This window comes from Homarus americanus, unplaced genomic scaffold, assembly GCF_018991925.1.
Source record: "Homarus americanus isolate GMGI-L3 unplaced genomic scaffold, GMGI_Hamer_2.0 scaffold18703, whole genome shotgun sequence".
In the NCBI taxonomy this organism is placed as follows: domain Eukaryota; kingdom Metazoa; phylum Arthropoda; class Malacostraca; order Decapoda; family Nephropidae; genus Homarus; species Homarus americanus.
In genome coordinates, this window is record NW_024749779.1 from 3,962,947 (window position 1) to 3,990,695 (window position 27,749).

Below are 27,749 nucleotides of genomic sequence, written 5' to 3' on the forward strand. Positions count from 1 at the left end.
AAGTAGGTAGAGTAAGTCATGAGAGACAGATTGACAGACAGAGACTGACTTTGTTGCTCAACATTACAAGTCCCCTCTGCAACATAGCGGTGACAATTAGTCGAACATCTTATACAAAAACTTTTATTGTACATTATTGCCTTAAAAACATCTAGATTCGTGCAAGTCTTGTTGAACAGAGACGATTTCTGTGTAATGAGAAAGACAAAAAAAGGGGCCACCTTGTCTGACATTTTTCCATGTAATCTAAAAATAGGTTTAAGATACTTTGCCTAACAATTTTTGGCTAAGACACATACACGTGCTCAAGCAGACAGAGATTGGCTGGTCCACACAGACAGTCAGACACTCAGACAGGTCGAAGAGCAAGTTTCAAAAGATCCGCTCTAGAAAATAATCGACCCGAACCAGAACACGATACACTTCGCCATTAAACGACAGAGGTAGCGAGAAAAACTTCCCTGGCTGGAGAAATATCACAGCTGAGTTGGTTCCTTACACCCACTTTCTTTAGCGCGCCTCTTCTAGAAGCGGATATTACTAGTATGTAGTCTTTCTCTCATTATAGCCACGAGCGTCCAAGATACAGCTCACCCCGGAGACTGACCCACCCTCCACCCCCTCTCCTTCCGTCCCTCACCCCTCCCTGTCTCTACCAATCCCCGTAATCCGACAGGCGACGTCAGAAGACAGTGACGTTGTTGGACACGCACGGTCGCACGCCCAACGTGATCACTATCTAACGGGAAGGCGCAGTGAAATCTCTAGTAACATTTTACTTGTGTAAAGGGTAGGACCAAAATCTCCGGATACGCTTAAAAGATTTATTTGTAAATCAGTAAAACTGCTAAATGAACTTTTATTTTTTTATAACCAAATAAAAGCGAATTTTATTACAGAAGAAAAACAGCAGCTTTTTAATAGAACTGTAAAAATAAAGTGTTTTCAATAATTTTGTTGACGCCCTCCAAACATTTTCGTGCTGTCTTTGTCCAAATTTAGTGTCATTGAGAAAATTTCTAATAAATGGCCTCTTAAACCAAGAACGTGAAGCTTCATGAGAATCCCAGTTCACCAAGTCACGTCGTAGACTTTTTATATATCTAAAAAAATGTCAATCAATAACAGTCTTGCCTTAGTAGCCTTGTGAATATCAGATTCCAGCCTTACTAAATGGTCTAGTGTGCTCCTGCCGTGGCGGAAACAACTTTGCTGAGCGTTTAGTAATTTCGTTTTCTAAGAGGAACATTAACCTACGTTTAATCATCCTTTCCATAACTTTGCATAGACAATTCGTAAGCGCTATAGGTCGGAACAAACTTGGATTCGTCGGGTCGTCACCCCTTTTTTGGAATATATACGACATGCACAAATCCTCAAGAGACTGGGAATGCCCTTGACGTCCATATCTCATTGAAAACCCCTTACCACCCTTATCAGGTCAGCCCTGCTCAGGTGCAGTAGCATGTCGTAGGCCTGTGTAATCCCATTCGGTCCAAGTCTGGTTCTTTTGCAGATTTTCAAAGCACGATCGAGTTCATCTCAGAAAAACTAACGGTTTAACACGATCTCTATCTGAGGAAGTCGCTCCTGAACGTAAAAAGCGAAGCCTCTTCCATTATCTTCCCCGTGTGGCGTATAGTTCCTGAAGTCCTGCTCAGTCCTCTGACACCTTAGGATACACCATCGCTCTTACTAGAGAACCGAAGGGAGAATGTACCCCTAAGTAGGCAAATAATTAGCTTTACTGTAAAATGATAAATGTGTTGCTTTGATAAATTATTCCTAGATATCTAAAGTAGGATGTCAATAACCTACTGACTATATATATTTTTTTATATACAGAAACACCGTAATTCATATATAACGAAAAAATCTAAATATTATTATAACAGACGGAAATTTTATGGATAATATTTTATTATTAATACTTTCAGCATAATTTGGAATATTGTATCACATTAGTCCTATGCCCGTGTGACCATAAAATGTGGCATGTTCAGCATTCTCATGATAGCTCCTGAAGGGTCAATGATCTCAGAACTTTGTAAAACATTCCTAGAAGGCTAGTAATATATATATATATATATATATATATATATATATATATATATATATATATATATATATATATATATATATATATATATATATATATATATATATATATATATATGGCATCTGGTATTTGCATACATATACAAGCTGAGGGTGAAACCAGACTAAGAAAGCGAGTGCTTTTGAAAGCTATGGCGAGTTAGGGAGTCCCCACCCTTGGGAAGACCAGCAAGAGAAAGAGAGAATACGGGGATATGGTACTACTAAACCCAGATAAAGCCGATTACAATATATCCAATCTTATCCACAAAAACATAAGTGAAAGCAGCGCCAGGAAGTACAGCATGACTATGTATGCCTGAGAGCGAAGAGAAAGCGAGAGAGTCGTAAGGAGTGAAAGGAGATATTGAGGACATACAAAGTAGAATGAGATATGGACAGCGGGGTGGAAAGTGGTGCAGTCGTGTCTTTAAGAACCTGATAGACTCCTACAGGTAATGGGAGCCGTAAACCATAGTTAACCAAAAGACTGATATAATCGACTTATATAAGGCATATGGTGGAGGACTATATAAAATAGAAAGGCAGAGAAAATTGTGGATCGAAGAATAGCTAAAAGAGGGAGGTAAAGAGATGAAGTTTAACACACACACACACAGTAGATGGCCATGGTTATAAGAAAGCGAGACGCGATAGAAAAGGTGCTAAAAAAAACTGGGACGTGTAGCCAGAATTAAGGCTGACAGGAGTAAAACAGGTAGCGGTTAATGACCTCTTTATGGCACCTCACTCCAGTAGCGGCCCCTGATAACGTTACCGTAACGGAATGTGTGTGTGGGAGAGAGAGAGAGAGAGAGAGAGAGAGAGAGAGAGAGAGAGAGAAAGAGTTCGCTTACCTCTATAAAGACTTGATGATGCTGACATGACTGTGTTGCTTATCAGGTAGGAATTTGATAATAAAGTAAAGGTGATTACTGTGATAATAATTACCAAAGCGCTGGAAGTTCACTTACTAAGATCTTATTGTAAGCTTCTGAGAGCATATCTATGACAATTGGAATTTTACGGATGACATGACATTGTTTTTGAGAAAGAGTCATCACCACAAGACATGTAATAATTTATAAAGGTGGGATATCGAGCATTACTTACTAAAAGTTTTGTGATGATGATGATCATAATATATACAGTTCATTGTACCATTACCAAAAGAATACAACATTCAAACATCAACTTAAGGTTAACAGTTCATTATAAGAGAATGTTTTATTTGGGGATACTAATAATAATAACAATAGCTGAATGAAAAAAAAAAAAAAAGGTTCTCACTGACACAGGATTAATCGATTCTTATAAGTTATTAATCTTCAGTTATTTCTCATTTTTTCTTTCCTGGTTGCATCACTCTGACTTTAAACACTAATTCTAATTCACTTACTAACTCGGTCCCTCAATCACTTGGTCACAAAAAAATATTGGTTAACAACGACCAGCCCGCGCTGACTCGGCTAATTACTGCATCTATCTCCCTTGTTTTACTAATTCTTAGGAGGTATTAGGAGCTCACTGGGGATATGTGATATCTTATTTATTGACTTATTTATGTACAATGCAAAGTCATCGTGAATAATTCATTTGTGCATTTATTTCTCATCTGTACATTCCCTATTGATTTATTCATGTATTTATTAATTTATTTATCTATCATTCATTTACGTTTTTTATAGATTTATAACTTCACTCAAATATTTATTCATTTTCTTATACCATCAATTTGTCCTGAATTGGCTTGGATATAAGCTTCTTAAACAATAGATAAGGATGAGCAGTGACTTGGGGTAGACGCAAACATAAAACTTAAGGCGGTATGTGTGTGTGTGTGTGTGTATGTTTATGGTGTACTTATGGGTTATAATCGCCTCAAAACATTTTATACTGAGTTTTAAGTTCATGCTACTTCATGTCTTTACCTACATATACAGTATACACACAGAATCCTAAACCAGTACCGAGCCAACATTGAACCCCTGATATGACTCCTCAAATCAAGGAAGTCAGTTGATTAGTGTAGATTGTGAATGGAGCCACACTGAGTTAATGGTAAGGTGTTATACAGGAAAGATAATGGTATGATTTATGGTGGGATAGAGTGCAAAGGCCGAGTGGATGCAACACTTATCTCTTGTCCTAAGGGCCGCTGGTTCAAACCTGGGGCACTCCCAATCCAACCTGCTGTAAATAAGTATCTAACTTTATAAAGTTTGAGAAGTGAAAGCGATCGAGTGCAGTTCTGGCCACTTTGTTTCCTTGTTATGACTAATAAGATTCATGGTGAGTCATGTAAAGTAATAGTGAACCGCTACATGACTGGCGACTTGTGGGAGATTCTTGGTGAAATATTGTAGAATAACTGTAAAATACACCCAGTTAATATTGACATGGTAAACTAATAGTGACTTATGGTAAAATAGACTAATGGTTACTTGTGGAACACTAATGATGATTTAAAGTATACAAAAAACAAACTGTATGAACGTAATTGTGACAATGTAGTAGATAAATAATACATAATCCCATGGAGAAATTAAAATACGAAAACCTTAATTTTGGGTGAGTGAATGGGACAGTGAGACGCAGTAGGCGATGCATAGGAAGCGTGTACAGTCCTCGATAAAGATATACGACTGAGCTGCAAGTCACGGGCCTCATATCCTACATCAAATTCCCCCACAGTGACCGCCAGGGAGCCGCTATATCCCACCTTCCACCTGATACTAACACTGTGTTCGACTTTCTCATCTGAGGGAACAAACCCAGAGCGTTAAAACGCCTTTATTTATCTGAATAAAACTGGTTGTAATCCTCAGGATCCACTAAAAAACAATATTGGCAAGCATTTCCTGGGAGGCTATTGGCTGCGGGTTTATGACCGGTTGAAGGAGCCAGCTGATTGGTTACCCACTGACCCAGATGGCACAGGGGGTCAGGTGTCGTTAAGAATTGTTTGTTTCAAAGCTTTATCTTGTATAATATATCCTTATCATCCATTTTGTAAGTATTTAATTTAATAAAGTTAATATAAACGACAGTATTAACTCAAAACAAAGGAATGAAATGTGAAAGTTGTGTTGAGTTGGACGGCAGCCCCGCGATCTGAAGCGCTGCGAACGCTTTCGACACAACAAAGACGGTTTGGCAACCCAGGTCACACAGTTTATAAAGGGAAGATCATATTCACCAGCGGATCAGTTTTGCTGTGTCCTTCACCTTGTGTTCTTTCGTATTTGAAGGCTGCACAACAAGCCTGAGCCTCCGAACTTGTCTCTACTGCGTCTAGGTTGTTCCGTGAGGTTCTTGGAAATTACTGAACAAAATGATCCATGTAAGTGTGTGTTTGGCTGTATAATCCAGTGTTTGTTGTAACAATGGAGGTTGTCGGTGATATTGTGATGCTCTATACAGTAGTTAATGCACTAACTGATAACAGGAATATGTCGGAGTGTTCTCAGCTGTGAAAGATGAGCTTGACTAATACTGTATATGGATACGAAAGTGAAGTAAAGAGAAAGCATCTCGACTCCTCGCGTCCCAATTGTATTGGAAGTTAGACGCCTGTAACATAGATCGTTCACTTGAGCACCATGTATATACTTTATCTGAAAACGAAGTAAAAATGTGATCTGTAAATTTGTAAAGAATTATTTTGGGGGCGAATTGTCGACTTTATTCTAGATTCCGATTTAACATTTGTTCTGCGGCGCATTTCAGTTTAATCTCGATTAAGAAAAATAATAAGAGTTTGTCGGTTATATATATCACGGTACCATAAAGACAGGTTATCACACGTACTCTGTAAAGCTGTACAGTACCTGAGGCACAATAGGTAGCATACAGCGTGAACATGAACTTAGATGACGTAATAGTCATACACATTGCTCTGTATAAGAGTTTATGCGATTGATTTGAAGGTAAGAACAGCAAGCGAGTACAGCAAACTCCGCAACTCTAGGCATCACTGAGACACCTGACCCTCGCTCCAGTTGGCGCGTCTGTAAATGGGAATCGTGACATACTTGCTCTACACAGCGTAATAATAACCAAAGAATATTATTTACTGAGGAAGCAAATATCACTACTGGGTGATGTACTGGAAGAGAAACTAGTAGCGGCTCAACCACCTCGGTACGTCATTTTTCGACAAGCTCCTGACGCAGAGGATTTCGGTAATCAGAACTTACTGAAATAATTTCAAGAGTTAAAATATACAACACTGATTTTGATATTGAACGTCTAAACGCATAATTTCGTGTTCCTTGTAACTCTGCAGTAATCAACACACCTTATCAATTTTCACGAAATATTTTCAAGTTCAACATTTGCAAAAAGTGCAGAGCCGTTTCAACAGCTGATATTATACAGAATCTTAAGTATCACATGATTCTTGCTCCTTTGATAATCTCTCCTAAAATAATTAGGCTTAAACTTGCCTTGAATTACCTTAAAATTCTGGTTCCTTGCCGACCAGAAGTACTGTGCAATCCTAGACGCTATGCAGTACATTCTGTGCTCGCCAGATGACCTTGAGGGACTGCTGGATCTTAGAGGTTCTGCTGACTCACGTTGTGAAGTCGTATGATCAGTGCTGGTCACACAAACCTTTATTTAACTGAAAGTATCGCCCATTTCTAGTTTTCAGCGAATTTTCAAGTAAGGTTAATATCTCAAAACTCGGCATATGTCGCCAGTAAAGAAGATTTACAAAAAATTTGGAGAAATATATTCAACAAGACTCCACATACCGAAAGTCGAAATCGTGAATGCTCTCGACCATCCCGGTTAAAATATTCGGACCCTGTATAATGACCACACTTGGAGGGCCAGACGATAGGTCACACAGCCTGTTTCAGAGGTAAATTAAAATCCGGCCGCCTAGAATTGAAAGGTTCAGCTTTACTTATAGAATAGTTTAATTATATTATGTACAAGATGAACCAAGATAATAGATTGTATTTTCATCCATATTTGCATTAACACATAGAACAAGTTTCATAATAGTATTTCAGACTAAGACAAAAATATTATTGATAAGTTCTCCTCAGCTGCAACAATGTGTGCAGTCTAAGTTTGATTTAGTTTACTATGTTTCCCGTCCAACTATAAAATAGAAGCATTGTTGTCTTTATTTGTTATATACACATTACTTTTACGTAAGAAATGAGAGTCATGTATCATGTATTTCTGGTCGAGAAGCAGTTAGTTTCACATTGGCTCAGTGGATTTTCGTGACACAATTTAGGTAGTGATTAGTTCAACCTCTAAACCCGAGCCAGAACACAACACCGTCAGCAGCACAGTAGGTTAGCCTTCACAAGGTCCGCGTATAAACCAGTTCCTCCACCAGCGTTCATCTCCAACATGACTCAAAACCAGCAGGCTTTGGTCCGCTGCCAAGGCGAACAACCTACATCCAGTCCTCAACTAGACGAGGCCCGAGAAAACATTGACCTCCTTAATACGCCCAGCAGGGCTATGGGCCAGCAGGTCGCTGACCCACACTTGGCCGCCAGCCCACCTCTTAACACGCTAACCTGAGGCTGGTCTTCAAAGTGTGGCTGTGCATGAAGTATTCGCTAAGAGGTGCTCCTCTTCCGAGCGAATCATTGTTAAAATATTATAACTTTACATATCGTTCAGAAAACGGGACTCGACTTTCTCACTCCACTACCTTCATCATATATTACATTCTTACACCTCAACTGCTCTTGTCAATCTCAATATTACACAGGTAATGAAGAAATCAATAGCTTCACGATACATAATTATACATGAATAAACAAGTGAAATTAGCTTTTTAATTCTCACCAACACTGAATAAAAGAGTTTGTCCAAAGAGTGAACTTAATGTCACCTTAAAAAAGGAAAGTCAGATCACTGATATTCCATAATTTTTGTTTATGCCTGTCACGATATAGGGATAATTACCGGCTAGTGATAACTTCTATGAATATATCTTTTGGAAACTTTTCACTGCGTACATATATATATGCAAGTATATCACTGTAAGTGCGCGTGATCTAGGTATATGCTGATAGCCACAAGGAAAGAAGAAGACACGAAGTTCCCAAGCGCTTTCGAGTAATTCACGTCTTCAGGGGTGAGTACAGACTAAGGAGAAGTACACAACAAGGTGTATATATACAGAGGAGGGTGAGATCAGGTCCACGATGGTCAGGTAATGACCCTACTAATCTTTAAATAGCACCGCAATGGTCGGTAGCCAGGTCAGAGGGTAAGGTGACCCAACCTTCTCACCTGGTTACAAGTCTTCTTAATTACAAAATTGTCCAGTTTGTACATGCCATTACTCAAATTCATGTTGAATGCTTCGGTATGTTTAATGAGACTAGATTCTATGATGTTCCTACAGTCAATTGAATTACAAGGTAATATTGAGGAGGCATTATCCCAGTGTTAGGACGGGCCAGGAATCCACGAGCCCATGACTGTGACCGGGGAACGCCACCTCTGGACCACCAGGATACTGAAAGCAGTCCTAGACTCTTTTATATTTCACACAAAGCCTGTTCAACGAGCTTATGGCGCCGTGAACCTCTAATGGAGACTACCCATATCACTTAAGTGGTCAGAGTAACGTGTTGATTGTATGTAGAAGTCCGCGTGTTTATTGGGCTAATGAAATATATATATATATATATATATATATATATATATATATATATATATATATATATATATATATATATATATATATATATATATATATATATATATATATATATATATATATATATATATATATATATATATATATATATATATATATATATATATATATATATATATATATATGTGTGTGTGTGTATGTGTGTGTAAATCATCAGCCTCCGTGTGTTAGTGACCCCATTGTTCAAGGTAACACGGATGTATCATGACCCGGGCAGGAACTGAAAGGAAGTTCCCACCGCAGTTCATGACAGACTGACAGATACTGCTCAGGGTCAGTGACTTAGTCACTGACACAGTCGTCTCCTAGAGAAAGCTTCCTGGCGTGAGCTATGTTATGGAAATGAAGTGGATGTGAAATCAGCTTGTGGAGTAAATGAAAGTGGGTCTCATAGGCATAACTGCCCGTTAGGAACAGTGTGGATACAACACAAAGTATAATACTAAGCCTTCGGTACACAAGGAGACAGCATGGCCGGTACTGCACTCACTTCCCCAAGTTGCAAACTTAGTTACCCAATTACAGCTGGGTGAACTGGGAGCCCTCGGGAATATAACCACCGGCCCCTGGAACAGGAGAGAGCTGTACCCACTTAACCGCCGCACTCCATATGGAATAAATAGGTTTGGACAAAAAAGTTAAGCGTCTTCCAACAAACGAATAAGCTCATTTCACGTTTAACAGTAGCCTTGGCTTGTTCTGCCCTCCTTCCCGCCTAATTCTTTTCTACAACGCATGAGTCCTCGTGGACCGTGTCCTCGAAATCTGGTGCCCTACTGTGAGTGAGACAGTAGTTGGTAGGACGGTCCGGGTAGTGTGGGGGACGTGACCCAAATCTTGGAGACGCCGCCTCATCCTGTGTGTCGACACACTGCCAGGGGCTCACTCCTCCCCCATTCCTGACTTCTACCCTCACGTTGCTCCTAAGGAAAGTTGTCAGAAAAGTGGGACAGGGGCTTAGATTTGAGAGGCGTAGTTGGGTAAAGGATTGCTTTTAAGGTATCCTTATTCGTCAGTAATAGGCAAGATAATAATTAGTTTTTTCTCTGTCTTTATGAAATGTTTAAAAAACCTTCATAGGACAGCGGCTAGTGGTGGCGCTCTAGTACAATACTGGAAGGTTCTCATGTCTTAGCATCCATACACTCACACAAACGGGAAAAGAATACACTTATTTATAGAACCGAAAATCAAAATCATATCACTATTGGGTAAATCTGTAAATAATAACACATGTTATTCAATGTAGGTCATGATACTATGTCATGATCATCTATTGACAATAAATCATGGCGGATTGCATGTACTCTGAATCATGAGAGAGTTTAAGGGCTGTGTTTCCTGACAAATATCTATTGGTTCTAAGAGGAAACACCTGGAATCAATGCCAGGTAAATCTTCAAGCAGGATGCTGCCTAGACTAGGACCGTGGCCGTTAAAATGCGGAAGAAACACAACAGGCGTAAAAAAAATACCCTCTCTCTCTCTCTGTTTCTACAATAACTGTGCTGCCATGAAAGTGTTTTAAAGAAACTCTACTCATTCATAGGGTATAAAGTATTTACTGTTAACGGAATTATGTTGAACACAATCTGGGGTATAGATTTTATTCAAATAAGAGAACTAAATTCAAACATTTAGATATTTCAGAATTTACTAAAATCAGGATCAGTGAGATGAACGCATTATTCCCAACGTGAATTTCTGTGTTACCTTTGTAGCTTTCATTGAACTGGACATATAGAAATTGTGAAAACGTTAGATGTGTGTTGATTGTTTTTCTATTGTGGAGCTGTACTTTCGTCTTTGGGTAGTTTAGAAGACTGATAGTTTGAAATAATAATTATTATTATTATTACTGCGTTGTTCACATTTTCAATTAATCTTCTGCCGATTCTAAATATACAACATTGACAACATATCCAACATTACGGATTGGTGAACGAAAGAATTTTGTGCTCGGGTGACATAAACTATCACTAAACTCAGAGCGCAGCAGGCTGAGGATAATGTTCACATCCAGTGTTTCTCAAATAATTGTAGGTCTATTCTCGTACTAACAAGAAATGTGATAACTTATGCAACTCTCAATTACTTTAGGATAAAAATTACATTAAAACAAAGTTCGAATCCACAGATACTAGATGAGTCTTCTGAGCCCTAGTTTAAGGTGAAAAATTTAATGTATTGATATTAAGATTCTGAACTCGGTCTGCTGCCATCTGCGTGTTGCGCTCCACCACACGCTCACACCGGTGGAGCAAAGCCACTTATGTGAAGGAGTGGAGGGAGCCACCCCCCCACCACACCACATTTCTACCTGGACAGGGGTGGGGGGTGTGGGGTCGTAGCCTGGGGGGAGTTCACACACCCGGCTGGCTACTTACTTTCTCTTCTATTTGTGGAGTTAACTTTCTCTAGACTTTCTCTGCCCAACTGGATTCTTTCCTGTATTACAAACTCTCTCTTTTCATTACACATTCACATGCGCATATATATATATATATATATATATATATATATATATATATATATATATATATATATATATATATATATATATATATATATATATATATATATATATATATATATATATATATATATATATATATATATATATATATATATATATATATATATATATATATATATATATAATGGAAAAGTGGACAAGATAAATCTCGATAAAATCACACAAGAAAGGAGAAACAGTGAAGCACTTAATTTTCGTCTTCAGAGGCAACTGAATTTACAGGGACTGAGAGGTTTATATACAAAGGGTGACCTTACAAAATATCATGACAGGTCAATAACATGGGATCCACTCATCCACACACCACCTCCACACGAAAGGAGAGATTATCAAAATGTGCGACGTAACAAGTCAAGTCAAGGTGGGTCAAAAACATGAGATCCACTAGTCATCTTACCTACATCTACCTCAAATGCTTTCAAATTATTTATTACTTGGGCCACTGAGAAATAAATTTATGTAACATATCAGTTTTGTACTGACCATCACACTCGGCTGCAACTAGAATTTTATTTTATTTAGTTCGAGAATTTTTCTTATACTGCATCTAATAATTCCTGTGTTGAATAATCGTTGTAGAAGGTCTTTGTTTCCTCCTTGATGTATAAAGAACAATAAATGGTGATAACATCTTATATCTTCCCATCATTTCTTCCTCCCTTGATTCACATCTACTTGTCAAGACAACTCTCAATATTTTGACCTCTTTATTTTCTAATTCAAATAGTTGGCGGTTCTATTTTCTTGTAATACCAAAATGAACAGCTTCAGGGGCTCTAACTGAGTACAACATAGTCAAGGGCTAGTGAACGAAGGTAACTGAAGAGGTTAAGAGGTACCCACATTGTTCACCTTGGTAAAGACAGAAATATTTACATGATAGAAAGAATTTCTTTCTACCTGGTAACAAAACAAATTGCTGTGTCTAGTGAGTTGCTTGTCTGCTTAGAAAAGAGAGAGCTGGAATGAAATCGGAGGCAGGTTGATACGAGAAAATCACAAAAACTTGACACGCGGGTGACAAAAAAAAATACAGGCTAGCCTATACAGAAATGACCCACTTTCTTCAGCGCATCACAATGCTATTTACACTGAAGCTGCCGATTCATCCTCGTTGCTGTTATAATATTATTACTGCGCATCAGCAACAAAGGTTACCCAAGAGAGCTAAACGGATACGTTCTCTTCAATGACTCGCTTTCATAATAATAGAAAACAAAAAAATTTAAAATATTTTTTGGGGAAACTTAAATAATTTAAAGAACACTGACCCTTATGTACAAGTATTTTCCATTTAGTAATTATATACTTTATGAGAGGTTTGCATGATACTGCAAATCAAGCAATAATTAAGCTCAGTAAGAAGTAAATTGAAATAGTTTGGTACTTTTGAAACATGTAATAATTAATTTTAAGTATATAATAATATTCTTCTACTAAGGGCGTAGCTTAAAGGGTAGGAGGAGTGAGGGCAACTGCAGCTCATGATCGGAAAATATATCTGGTCCAGTCGGAAATCTAGAACTGTTTGTAAAATTAAAATTGCGATAAAGGAGAGAGGGAGATAATTCTCGGGATTGTTGCTCTAGAATACTCATTAAAGAAATAATAATATTATTATTAGTTTTTAGTTCAATATGTCACACTTTAATGCTGTTGTCCAGTCTATTCATTAGTAATGAATTAGCCTCTACTAGCGAATTTAGGTCAATAATATTCATTTAGACAGAGCCCATCCACCTTCCCCGTACCATAGACTTTTTCTGTAATCGTGCCTCTGCATCTGCTTACTTCCCTGTTTCTTTTGCATTCAATTTTTCTCTTCTAATTCTTTCTTATTTGTCCTCTTTTCGCCCATCCTCTCTCCCTTTCATGCTTATATTTCTACCTCTCATGGCGCACTTTTTTGTATTGTTCCTCACAACTTGATGGGTAGTGTTTCTCCTCCCACCTCAGCTTTCTTAAGGGGAAGTTTAACCCAAAGTTTTTTGTAACAGTCTTCAAGTCTCCACTCACTGAATAGCTTCCGTTTTCAAACTCAAATTGGAGGCGAATTTCTTGGTTCCTCTGAACTCCAGCACTCTTATTATTTTCATTTAAGGGAACTTGGTATTCTGAACGTTCTTCATATTTATTTTACTCATTGCTGACATCAGCACCTAAATTTGATCGTTTGACTGTTGCTGTTTTGCTTCTCCATTCGAAATTATCAAAATCTGGAGAACTCCAAAAGAACCACTTTATAGGGTTAGTATCCTACATAGTTAAAATTATGAGAGACAGGTTGACGTAGAACGAAATTTTTCACCGTCTTAATGACAATTACAGTCGGGTAGAACTGTATGCTAAAATTATTTCTCCTGACCACCACCACCACCTTGCCGAGGTAGACTAAAATACCTTGTAAAGTAGAAACTGTCATAGTCATAATGGTTAATGTTTTTCTATATTTAAAGTTCACTTCTTTTGAGAGTACCCAACATTTAGGAAAGATAGCCAACAATAAGAAGCTAACTAACCCACCGAGAGCATGTTTTCACCTGTCAGCTCCACCAGTGATACCGAAAGCAGTTGACCATCGTTTCCATTGAAGAGTTTCTGTATGTCTTGATCACCCTTGTCTGTATCATTAAGTTACTAGGCGACGTTCTCCATCTCAAGGTTATATAGGAAACTTTTTTTTAACTTTCTTCTTGACTCGTACTCAGATATTTATTGATAGGTTTCAAGTTATATACAAAATATCCTCTTTCGTAACATAAATATTGTGATTATGGTAATTGAAAGTGGTGCATTATATCATATTTGGTTTCAGACATTTCATGAATATCACAATAAAACCGGCAATTTAATTTCCTTTCTCAAACAGCAAAGATATCCAGGGAATTTTGAATTGGGTTTCAAATAACTACAGAACGTCTCCAGACAAGTGTTCAGATTCTTCCTATTTGATAACATCGCAGATGTCGGTCATGGGAAAAATTTGTGTCCTTGATTATATGTTCAAAGTCCGCGTGTTATATGGACTAAAAATGAAGTACATATGGTACCTCGTGTTTCATACCAGCTGGATTCGGTAAAATGCTACTGACATCCACATAAGCAGCACGGGCAGTTCCCAATGGGAGGTTCACGGCGCCATCAGCTCGATGAACAGGCTTTGTGTGAAATATAACACAGTTTAGAACTGCTTTTAGTGCTCTTGTGGTATGGTCGGTAACGCTACCTAGTCCCACGCAGTAGGTCGAGGGTTTGAGTCCTGGCTGGTGAGGTAGTTGATTATATGTTCAAAGTCCGCGTGTTATATGGACTAAAAATGAAATATATATATATATATATATATATATATATATATATATATATATATATATATATATATATATATATATATATATACGTGTGTGGTTCAGTAGTATGGTGTTCTACGTACTTAAGTCATTTTACATCATATATCTTCATCATGCAATCTCTCATTTTCTCCAGAGGAGACTGCTGGTGGTCGCGGGCGTTCTGGCGTACCTGGGCGTGGGAGTAATGACAGTAGACCCACCCGTCAACCCCTGGCAGGCCATCAACCCCGCGCTTGGAGAGAACACTCCCTATGACGCCCTTCAGACTAACCCAGATGTCGAACCAACCTACGCTGAGACCGACAGTAACACCGACCTGACACCTGAAGAAGAGGCACTTATCTCCGAATTACCCTTTAAGTTACCTTTCAAGATGGACAAGAAACAGTTGGCTGTGGCTATGAAGCTCCTGAAGGCGGCGATCAAACCCGTCATCAAGAGCAAGACGCTGCGAGAGACGGTGGCTTACCTGGACGCTCTGTTTGGCTTTTATAGCGAAGATTTGGAAGCACAGATGTACATGACCCTCCTGCTGGACTCTCTGCAGGACATGTACGAGGGCAAGGAGGCAGCTCAGTTGCACAAGTTAATGAAGGGCTTTTTCACTGACATTACCGGTGACGAGGTGAGTAAACTCCTGGGCGGTGAAGAGGCTGGTCGAGTGGTGGTGAAGCAAGTTGGGGTTCTGGTGAAGCAAGTTAGGGTTCTGGTGACGCAAGTTAGGGTTCTGGTGAGGCAAGTCAAGTGGTGATAAGGCTAGCTGAGTGATGGAGGAGAAAGGGAGAAATGATAGAGAAAAGAGATTGGTTGGTGTAGCCAATGAAGGAACGATGGAACAATTATTGGATTGATGGTAGAGGATATCAGAGGTTGCTGGAATAACTAAAGTAGCAGCGGAATGCCTTCAGTGAACAACCGGTATATAGATAAAATAGTAGGCAAGTGATGGTATAAAACGCTGGTAAGACTATTTACTTGAGCACAGTGGCGGAGATTACAAGGAGTTGGAAAAGGGATTACAGACCTTAGTTAGTAGTGGTAGTAAGTATGGCAAGAAAATGACAGCTTGACAGTTGTAGTGTCACTTGTCCATTCTTAACCAGGTCGGAGTTATACCATGATAAGGTTATATCTCGTTTAAGTGTGTCAGTCAAACTTGTTGGTCATCAAACCTATGACAGAAACATATCTATAGTATTTACATATTACGGTACAATTAAGTTACTAAGTACCAAAATCTTCTTATACTTTGATACCACAATGCAAACATTGTAACTCGCCTCCACCACAGACACACACGTCATAATTGCTTTACTTGGCAGGCTACCGCTCGCTCCATCGACGACATGTGGAGGTCAACACTGGAGCTGATGTACGACCCCGTCAAGGATTACTTCTTCCGCCCTGTCAACAACTACCTGGTGGAGCCGATCAGCAGCGCCGTCTCTGGCTTCGCTGAGCGTATCGGCAAATGGATGGGTGGCAACAGCAACACGAAACACTACGTCAATGTGCAGTATCCTGAGTCTTACTCCAGGTGACGACTACTCGTGTGTGGGGGGGGAGGGGGAGGATTTTTTTTACTAACGATTGTGCACTTATTTGTTAAGAGACGGAATGCTGATCCTTGGGGTTCTTTTGTGTTAGAGAGACTCAGGTGTATGGGTGAATGTTTGAGTGCCATACTGTGCTCGTGTGGACGCATGAGTTCGTACTATATATGTATTGTTTACATGTCATATGTGCTAGTATTTGTGTGTATTTTTATGTTCAAATATCTGTGTATGCATGTGCATGGAGATCTGTGTGTTCTTATGAATATACGAGTATATACTGTCTTTGTCACTTCTCAGAAATTCAGCCGCTTGTGGTAATGTTCACCTATACAGGAACAAACTCCTTCAGTAACTTCACTTAAGCCATACCGAGATGCTCATCATTAATAAGAGATGACATTAACTTCATACAGGTTTATAGAGGTGGATGATGTGTACAGTTACCCACAGGTACGGTACAGTGTTCCATGAGCAGAAGAGTAAAAGATGTCGAATCATCTTCATAATTATTTAATTAATTTATTACACCCCAGGGGGCGACAAGCCTAGTCACAAGACCATGCGTCATACACTAAATACACTGGCACTCGTGTCTCGCAGGACACACTATGACTTGTGATATGGAGATATTTGTGGTGAGTTGAAGACAATGGGAGTGAGCACCCACCAAAGCGTGGGTAGCGTACGAGAATTATATCCAGATTATTACGTATAAGTAGGTGGTGACATATAGTGGTCAGTGACTCTTCCTGTGGTCGGAGGTCCCTGACAGGGGAACAGTCAAGGCAATAGTGTTGAAGGGTGTTAGCGTTGGGACAGTTACAGAGTTTACAGGAAGAGAAGTGCGGATCATCCCCCACCTCAGGTACTTGCCAGATAGGTCTGTATCCTAACCTAATGCGTGCAGAGACAACATCATGCCTGCTTACCATAAGTCCACATCGACGATACTTATGTGGATACGGAAGAAAATGATCATAGTGTTGGATAGATACACTCTCAGCCCGTTCACTATCCCTGCGATGGGTTGTAGGGAGGAGAGCAGCTGAACGTATTCTCTTTCGGTAACAGGAGAGAGGGTGTAACCCCATCACCAGGGAGGGCCAGTCCACAGGCATTCTTAGCTAGAAGGTCAACAGTGTCATTGTTTGCTATTCCTACATGAGATGGAATCCACAAAAAATGGATAACAAAAGAATTATCATAGGCTACAGCTTCATCTTAATAAACAAAATTACAATATAATTGTATGTCATTCACTTTGAGTTACACATAAAACCAGTGAGTTTTGTAAACATTTACAGGTAACCCCCATCGCTTTGTTTCACACGGCTGTGTACATCATTCCAGCCAATTGGTTCAGAGGGGATGCTGTTGATCATCGCAGAAGTATTATATACATCAGTCGTCTAGATTCTAGAGAATAATGGATTTGGTTCACAGGTGGAGCGAAACGGTGAGTTCTTACGCCAACCGACTGTCAGACTGGACTGCTCAGGCTCGTCAAGGTCTGGAGATGGCTGCCAGGATGCTGGAGGCACAGGACATGGCTCGCTCCTGCTCTGGTAACTGTCAAACCCAAGTAGCCGCCGATGACAGCACCCACGCTCTCAAGGTAAGACGAGGAACACGGTATAGAGTGGAAGGGTGAGAAACAGTGTGGAGTGGAAGGGTGATGGACACGGCATAAAAGTGAAAGGGTGAGGAACACACACACACACACACACACACACACACACACACGTGCGCGCGCGCTCAAGCACAAACACACAAACACACGGAGGGTAACGGTGTGTAGTGTGACGCGCCTGGTGGAAGATTGGTCCGGCAGTAAAGGAGAGAACGGGGGAGGGGGGTGATATACTGGGACGGGATGTGTACTGCTGTGTTCTCGCATGATATGACATAGTTTCTTTAAGTTATATTAAATTCCTCACATTGAATGATAATTTAAACACCCCTAAAATGCTTAAGTAAAATAAATCTAAATTAAATAGATACGTTAAACTAATATTACCTAAGATGTTTGTTAAACTCTAAATAATTTACAATAATTAAACAAAATAGCCTATAATATAAATAATATAGAAACTTTAGTGCATGAAATTAATTATTTTTAAGTTTCAGCTCTGAAAACCCTTTCTTCCTCTACAAATTTAATTAGACACTTTTATGAGCTTTAATTAAAACGCCAGCTTTTCATAAACGTATTTCAGTCTCCTTAAGACCCACAGTCTTGTGAGATGTGTGAAATCTGCCACCGCCTAGTGTGGCCTCAGAAGTAGTTTATTGGTAATGAACTGTCAATAAGAAATAGTTGATGTAGATAATAACTATTTAAACACTATCCTTTTTCATTTAGTCCATATAGCACGCGGACTTTCAACATATAATCAACGACCTCACCAGCCAGGACTCAAACCCTCGACCTTATGCGTGTAACCAGGGATTGCTACCACCTTGCCACAAGGACACTAAAGGCAATCCTAGACTTTGTTATATTTCACACAAAGCCTGTTCATCGAGCTGGTGGTGCCTTGATAGCAATCCCTGGTCACACGCATAAGGTCGAGGGTTCGAGTCCTGGCTGGTGAGGTCGTTGATTATATATATATATATATATATATATATATATATATATTTATTTATTTATTTATATTTATATTTATATTTATATTTATATTTATATTTCATTAGCCCAATAAAGCACGCGGACTTCTACATACAATCAACACCTCAACCCGCCAGGATTCGAACCCACGGCCCACGAGCCCATGATAGAGGTAGTGTTCCCCGGTCACAGTCATGGGCTCGTGGGCCGTGGGCTCGAATCCTGGCGGGTTGAGGTGTTGATTGTATATACAGGGTGTCCCATAAATTTCCATACATAGGAAAAATAAATTTCATATGAAAATCCATTTTTATTTATATAATATGCTCTACATGACTACCATTCTGTTGAAAACACTCTTCAACGCGTGTCCTCCACTGCTGAAGAACACGTTCAAGCACAGCTGGAGTTATGCTTGTAATGGCGTTGGTGATACGTTGTATGGAAACTTGTGGGACACCCTGTATATATATATATATATATATATATATATATATATATATATATATATATATATATATATATATATATATATATATATATATATATATATATATATATATATATATATATATTAGGAATGTTCTTTGAAATTAAAGATTTCATTAAAAGCCCTTCTTAAACTCCCATTCCAGGTCTTTTAAACAAAATTATTAAACATTAACTAATATTTGTTTACAATACCTTGGCCTTCGAGAGCCAACGGGTGAGTATGTCGAGGAATCAACTCCCAGGATGTCTTTAGGTAGCTTCCTGTGCTCTACCACTCCCACACGACAACAACTACACTCTACTCCCAGCATCACCGACTGCCTCACTCAAGCAGCTTCTGATGCTGGTGTGGACTCAACACTTCCATCCTCTTTCTTCCAGAGACAAATATTTCTTCATTATCTTTCCATTTCCACCTTGTTGTCTGTCCATTTCTGTAGGCTCAACTGGTTCTCATTCTTCATCATTAGTGAAGCCAAACTTCCAGGACTTATACATTACATTATGGAAGCAGTGTAAGGCGGCTGTCACAGCATAGAATTAAATTATTACCATGACAGGTATTGGACCTGACGTGGCTGGCGTGGTTGAGCGGAGGTCTCTTGCTGGTGCTGGCCGCAGGTATAGTCGCTCCCGCAATTGCAATTCCCTTGGGAATCGCAATTCCCCTGGGCATTGATGGCACGGGTTTCACGGGAACTGGCACTGGTTTCACGGGTACTGGCACTGGTTTTACTTCGCCTGTGTTCGTGCCTGTGCCCGGAGTTGCACCAACACCCGGATTTGGGACTGCACCTGCATTTGCGACCGCAGGTGGACCCGCATTTGCAACAGTAGGCGGACCTGCATTTCCAACAGCAGGAGGACCTGGAGCCGGACCTGCATTTCCAACAGCAGGCGGACCTGGAGCCGGACCTGCATTTCCAACAGCAGGCGGACCTGGAGTCGGACCTGCTTTTTCAACAGCAGGAGGACCTGGAGCCGGACCTGCATTTCCAACAGCAGGCGGACCTGGAGCCGGACCTGCATTTTCAACAGCAGGCGGACCTGGAGTCGGACCTGCTTTTTCAACAGCAGGAGGACCTGGAGCCGGACCTGCATTTCCAACAGCAGGCGGACCTGGAGCCGGACCTGCATTTCCAACAGCAGGCGGACCTGGAGCCGGACCTGCATTTCCAACAGCAGGCAGACCTGGAGTCGGACCTACATTTCCAACAGCTGGAGGACCTGGAGCCGGACCTGCATTTGTGACTGCAGGAAGAATTGGACGCAGTCCTGCATTTATGACTGCAGGCAGGCATATATCATCACAAGAAAACGGAGATTCTGGACTTCCTGTGGTCTCTAACACTCAGCCTCACAAAACCCATCCTTCCCTCTCCCCCTACGACCATCTCAGCCACACTGTTGAGACTGATTATTCCAATTTGGAATCAAGGTGTGTTTAACACAAGCCCCTCCAACCTACCTCCTTGCATCCTGAATATGATATCCTAACACCACAAGTTGTCTCACTCCTGTTGCTCCATACCCACCAAGCTTCTCTCCCTTTTTCCCAATAATCAACTGACCTGTATATATTTATATCTCTATCTCGCATTCTCTTTCACCCATTCAATTTTACTAAGTTTATTCTCATCTGTCTTCACATATCCAAGATAATTCGAATTTACGTTCAGTTTTCCTCCATAGTTTCGTAAGTCAAAATAAGTTCAGTTCAGGTCACATCATAGGCCAGCCAAACTGAAAATCCCCTTCCATAAACAAGCTTTAGTTCACATTGTATACTTCCGTTTTGGTCCCATTTATTCTTTTCTCACTTGCAACATACCAACAACACCCAAACTACTCCCCAGTGCAAGAGTTTAACCCAAGCAATACGTATCTTAAAAAAAAAAAAACATTTAATAAAAGACTTTAAAGCCTGTTTGTAAAATGAAAAGAAAAACCAATAGCAGAACATTGACCTTTGTTTTTGACATCAATATTCTTTACTTCTACCTCCACCCAAGTGTGAGGTTTTTTTTTTAGTTCTCATCTTCTTATCCCTGATCATATCTAATCTTATTATTGACTTTTCTCAATTTCTTTCATCTTTTTTCCTGATGTCACCACATCCTGTTCCTAGTTTCGCACATCCTGCATCCTGTCCCAGTATTTGCATAGTTGCCAGTACTTGTGTTTAATTGTGTAGTCTGTGTTTCGCACCTTTGCCATGATGGGTTGTCGAGGAAATGACATCTCTATCTCAGATAACATGATTTGTGACCTCAGATCAGCAGCATCAGTGACCCTCATATGATCAGTGACCTAATATGCTTCAGTCAAGATCAAAGGAAGAACTATAGATCAGAACAGGTGACCAAACACCTCTACTTTCTCGACACCCTCACATGGCCTTGGCTAGTAAATGCCAATGTTCACCGTATGTCCGTTTATCTCTTTGTCTGTCTGTCTCGGTCTGTGTCTACCAGTTACAGTAGTCTGTTTATCATTGTTTGTCCGTCTAGCTCGCCTCATTTAGTTGTATTTGTTTCTCTATCTCTGTCCCATCTACCGGTACATGCATATATCCTACTTATGACTGTAAAAATCGTTCTAGTATTCAATCTATATGTCAATCTTTCTTTACATCTATATAACTATCTATACATCTTCTCCATCTGTCCTCTTTCTTATGAATAATCTATCTTCATATCTGTTTATTTGTGGATCTGACTATATACCTAACTGTCAATTTCTATACTTATCCATTAAATTCTTCCTTTATCAAACTATCCTCCATTCTCTTTATTTATCGATCTATCCACTGAACTAACTATTTGTATCTTCATTTCAAAACTCGAAAATTAGCTCTACCTCTGGTTTTTGTCTTAGCTCTCTCCTCTTGCCCTTGTGAGCCCCAGGAGCCATTCTTTAAGCTGTTATAAAACGGGATCTTGTTCACGACTCCGGATGGACTGACATGAAGAACTAACTCCGACCACTGAACTGACTGACCAAACCACCAGCATACATCGAACCATTTCCCGACTCCTCGACCTCTGACCGACCGAACCCTTGTGACTTGTGAAATAAGCAGAGACTGTCGATACTGTCTGACTGTCTTCAGGACGAATTTTTTGCTCCTCAAATTTAGCTTGTAATATTTCAAAGCGGTGTTAGAGATATTATGAAAAATGAGGTTTGTTCTAAATCAAAGCACGTATCGGGTTATTCATTATCAACTACCGTGCATGTGTCCTAAAGATGGACCCACGAACATCAATATCAGACCACAACTGACTCAACGCATCCAATGGTACACTGTTGATGGTTGTTGTTATCTTGTTTCAGAGACTGCAATCTGACCACCCCCTTAGAGCAAACAATTGGCATTCACTCACTCTCATAGAAAAAAAGTCGATTAGCTTCAAATCCAGCGACTTTGGCACGCTATTTTAATTCAACGATCAGGGTTTTGTCTTTGGAAAGTTTCTCCTGGTTCCCTTCAGTTTTTCATACAGCGTTGTGATTCTCTTACAAGCTGGCGTTTCCTTCAAATACACACACTTGAAATTTACAGTGAAAAGTGTTAAGGGATATAAGTTAAGCAAATCACAACAAACACCGTACTTTCTCTTGGGTAGTCAATGCACACTCGCTCCTGGGGGTGAAAGTCTTAAGTATCGTGTTTTACCTTAAAGCAAACCTCGTTATTTCATCTCTCACCTATGACTAAATATTACATGTTAAATTCACTAAGACTATTGGTGGAAACTGACGATGACGACACTGATAGACGTAGCTGCCTTTATCTCTTTTTATCAAATTTTCTTCAGTTTTTGGATTAGCAATTCTTGTTTCAATTTGAACAATAGTTACAGACTTTATTATATAGTTATGTATTACTTCTCTTGACTGTTTCATATCTTTCTGGTAGTCAAAGACCAGCTGTGATCTTCATCAAAGTTGTATTGACTGACAGACATTAACACTCACGATCACTTGAGGCCGTGGCTGCCGCCGACTTTCGTGTTAACTGTCTCAGCCAACGACGTGACACTGTGACACGACTGATAACCAGCCATACCTGACTGTACCAAATGACTATTATTTCTTTAGTAACTGTGCTCTACTGACTGACCACTCATTCACAAAGACTTATGTACCGCTGCAAACAAAATCCTTCGACACCTCTGGCATTATCTGGCATTTACTTTGGGGTCACATAAGTAAGGAAGATTGGCATTCTATCATTTATTATCGAATTCACTGACTGAGACAACATTTAGATCACCGTGTCATCACCACCTTAACACCATACTGTAGTATCACAAACGCACTTACATAAAATTAAGAGAATATTTCAATATTCTACTGACAAGAGTCAACATAAAATTTTAATAAAGATATGACGTTGATACCACAAAGAAATGTATTTCACATTTGCGTATAGACATTTAGTGTGATGTCTCTGATAACAATACATTTTTACATTTATAACATGAAACCCAAAGTAAATCATGTTTGACTATAATTAACCAAGAGAGATAGTCAAATGGAGACTCTTTAACCACTCAGGTAATCGAAGTTTTTTTTTCAAGTTAACCAAATTTTTATAGTAAATAATAGTGAGCTTTGTCTAATTAAGTGTGGCCACCTTGATCTATGTGCTCTGCTCTCAGCCGCTTGTATCATTTCGAAAAATAAGTCACTACGTCCAGACCATCATCACCCAGTCTACACACAAACTCACATAAGCCAAGCAATTACTGCACTAGTTTACCTTCTATAGTCTTTCTCTGTCAGTCAATGTTATGTTTTACTGCTTCACTTTTTTTTAATACCTAACAAAGTTTACCAATCCAATTTGAGTACTTGTGAGTTCCTTTGTTCGTTGTTTGTGCGTTAGTTTTAGTTCGTGTTGATGTGTGCCTTGTCCGTCCTGTGTATCGTTTGTGCTCTTCCTTGTCTCGACTTTTGTTTGTGATATTTTGGCTTGGTGTTAGTTTTTAACGTCCCTGTCCAGCGGCTGATTGTGTAAGTTTAACTTTTCTTTATCTATGTAAATATATTAGTGAAGTAGTATGTACGACTATGTTTTAAGGTGATAATCTGAAGAAAAAAATTATAACGAACAAATCATCACAAATCCGTGTTTCTAAGAATGCACTCATACCTACACATAAACATATATCAATTGGCATACACACACACACACACACACACACACACACACACACACACACATGAAAACATATTGCTTGGAAGAGGACAAAATAACATGCAAAAATATTCCTATTTGTGGTAGCACAATGGTTTTCTGATGTGTTCCACACTGCGACCTACTTTCATATGAGCTGTAACTTGAAGCGGAATTCATTCATTGACGTACAGACCTAGTAACAAATACCAGCCCACATTGCAGGTAGCTTACAGAAGAACTGCCACAGGATAATTTCTAAATTTTTGTGAAGCAGCCACATTGTTGTGGAAGTCTTATTGTTAAACAAAATTGCATTTTCTTACCTTTACAGTAACAGAATGAAAGTAAGATTTCAATTCATTAGACTTCTCTTAATATACAGTATATACAGTATATACAGTATATATATATATATATATATATATATATATATATATATATATATATATATATATATATATATATATATATATATATATATATATGAAGTAAATCACTGTAGGTGCGGTGATCTAGGTATATGTACAGGAAAGAAGAAAACACGAAAGCGCTTGGGAACTTCGTGTTTTCTTCTTTCTTGTGGTTATCAGCATATATATATATATATATATATATATATATATATATATATATATATATATATATATATATATATATATATATATATATTAGGTCAGGTATGATTAGGTTACTGTAGGTTAAGTAGGTAAGTAATGGTGTGCTTCATTAAAAATTTTCTTATGTTTTACAAATATCCTATTTAGCGCGATATTGTACGTATATAAAATTTTTTAATATTTCGATTATTACCTATACGTAGCCTTGTTGCATATTACTGTATGTGTTAAACTTTCCGTGTCTATTGCCTGTATATCGTGGTGTTATGTGACGTGCAATAATCATCTGTTACTCCTGTATGTGTTTGTAAATCTGTTTTCGTCTTTGTCTTGTAAGTATGTTTGTGTACAGTATGTCGACGTCGCTGTTATTATAGCTTATTGCACGACTGTTGTACTTTATACTTCAAAGTACACGTTTTACTGACTTAAACACACGGATAGACAAGTACACCCGTGCATACACACGTTGGCAAAATGAAAACAGACACACATACATCCTAACGTAACAAGTTATCAAACACACTTACACAGTCACAACTTGTGTATACAGTGTGTGTGTGTGTGTGTGTACATATAGATCACACAATTGTCTGACGAATATAAAAAATTTAGGACAAATCCCAAAATTAACAGTTGCATTTACCCAGTTACACACTCGTCAATGCCGTGTAAAACTACCATGATGTTCAACATTACAACAACATTATGCATGAGGTAAGGGTAGGGAGGTGTCTGCGATCTCCCTGAAGCCTCTACTCTCTACATACCTCACCGCCGGAAGACAACTCCATAACCTAACAATAACCATAAGCTGCCAGAGTGGTGGTGCAGTTGCCGGGGTTTTACCTCGTGCTTGCAGCACACTGCTTGGCTCTAACACTCGAGTTACTACCACCTACACCTACATGCTGAAGTATCATGTTAAGAACTCATGTGCCGTTTGTGTAAGTGCATGAGGAATAGTGGGGTTGTGGTCACACCACAGGCTAAGTTCACTGTATATATTATGCTTTGTGATCAATTTGCAAAAATGTACATAACGTTTTATTAATACTATCTCTAGTTTTGAACATAAAATATTATGCTTCTATATTCTTGAATGAATGAGTTATTAATTTTTTTTTTTTTTTACAAAATTAAGGCTTTTATAAACCAGTATATATAAACGCATTATAAGAAATGATATATAAATTCACTTGACATTCACTTTAGTGATACATAATACCAGTTGTAAACTAAAAGCCACATCTTATATTTATTATATTTTATCAATATAGATTAATGCTGTTGTTGATGATAAATTATTATTTCTGAGCTTTCTTTTTTTTACAGTAACACCCACGTTAAGTTTGGCGACAACGATGTCTACAAGTACTACACCAAACACAGGTCTCCGTGAAGCAGCGCGCCCGCTCCATCTCCCCACGTGGAGTGAACCCAAATAATTATCATCTCGTAGTCACAGCCTCTGGTGAGGTTCCAGCTGGTTCTGGAATACTTACATCTCTTTACAATCAAAGCCTAAAATTTCTAAAGTTACCATATCCTACAAACATGTAGAAAAGCCTTAAGACTTTCACATAATGAGTCTAACAATGGTTCAATGACCCTTAATTTGATTAACACAACATTTCAAATTATTGTATTTAAATTTCAAGATGGATGTCGAATTTTGCTTTTGGTATTCACCTCATTTCTCTCTCATCTTTTGTCCCGTTATCAATTTTTGCCGGGTAAATTTAGTCTTCGTTATTTTTGTTTTTATTAATGGTCATTATTTGACGCTAAATCCCTCTCATTTACAATAGTTTAAGCTTAATTGAACCACTGGCCAGCTTTTCTTGCATAGCTGCAGGTTTCAGCTCACCTTTCTTCTCTCGATTTTTGCAATCATCGTCCCTTTCAGTTAATCAGACTATCAGAATGTGAGGTGATACATTGAATCAAATCTTACACTTACCGTTACTGCCACCGTTTGTTTGCTGTTGTCAAGATAGAGAGAAGCTTATCCTTGTGCAGCGTTTATCTTTATCTTTACCTCATTAGATATTTTGAGCAACTTTGATTGTGGGAGTTGAAGATCACTATTCTTCAGAAGTGCCCAGATGTATGTAGCTCTTTAGAATTAAGACCGTAGTTACTTAATTGACACAAGACTGATTTTTCAAGTCTTTCTCATACTATAAATACAAACATATAGTAATATATACATAAACACACACACACACACACACACACACACACACACATATATATATATATATATATATATATATATATATATATATATATATATATATATATATATATATATATATATATATATATATATATATATATGTGTGTGTGTGTGTGTGTGTGTGTGTGTGTGTGAACTCGACTTCCTGAGACCTTCTTAAAACGGGTGACGATTATTCTCCACTACTCACATGACAGATAAGAAGACCAAAGACTATTAAAATTAATACTATTGATATATTACACTACTGAGTGAGTCGCTGTTTCACCTTGACATATTCACAGTACTTTATTTTCTTCCAGGACGTGTAAGTTTACTTTTATCATCAGATTAGATGTTCTGCACACATTGTAC

The 27,749-nt window shown here is 38.7% G+C and overlaps 1 protein-coding gene across 2 annotated transcripts; it reads left to right on the plus strand.

Annotated features, from left to right (window-relative positions):
* The first annotated feature begins 5,294 nt into the window (after positions 1-5,294).
* On the plus strand, positions 5,295-27,403 carry LOC121853807. 2 transcript variants are annotated; one of them, XM_042348181.1, is made up of 6 exons: positions 5,295-5,440; positions 14,823-15,314; positions 16,012-16,226; positions 17,689-17,860; positions 19,909-20,786; positions 26,489-27,403. In XM_042348181.1, exons 1-6 carry the CDS (start codon positions 5,432-5,434, stop codon positions 26,553-26,555), a joined length of 1,833 nt encoding a protein of 610 aa, XP_042204115.1. In that variant the 5' UTR covers positions 5,295-5,431; the 3' UTR covers positions 26,556-27,403. The 2 variants fall into 2 exon arrangements, with proteins under 2 accessions (XP_042204115.1, XP_042204116.1); XM_042348182.1 differs by lacking the exon at positions 19,909-20,786 and having other exon boundaries at positions 5,296-5,440.
* The last annotated feature ends 346 nt before the right edge of the window (positions 27,404-27,749 follow it).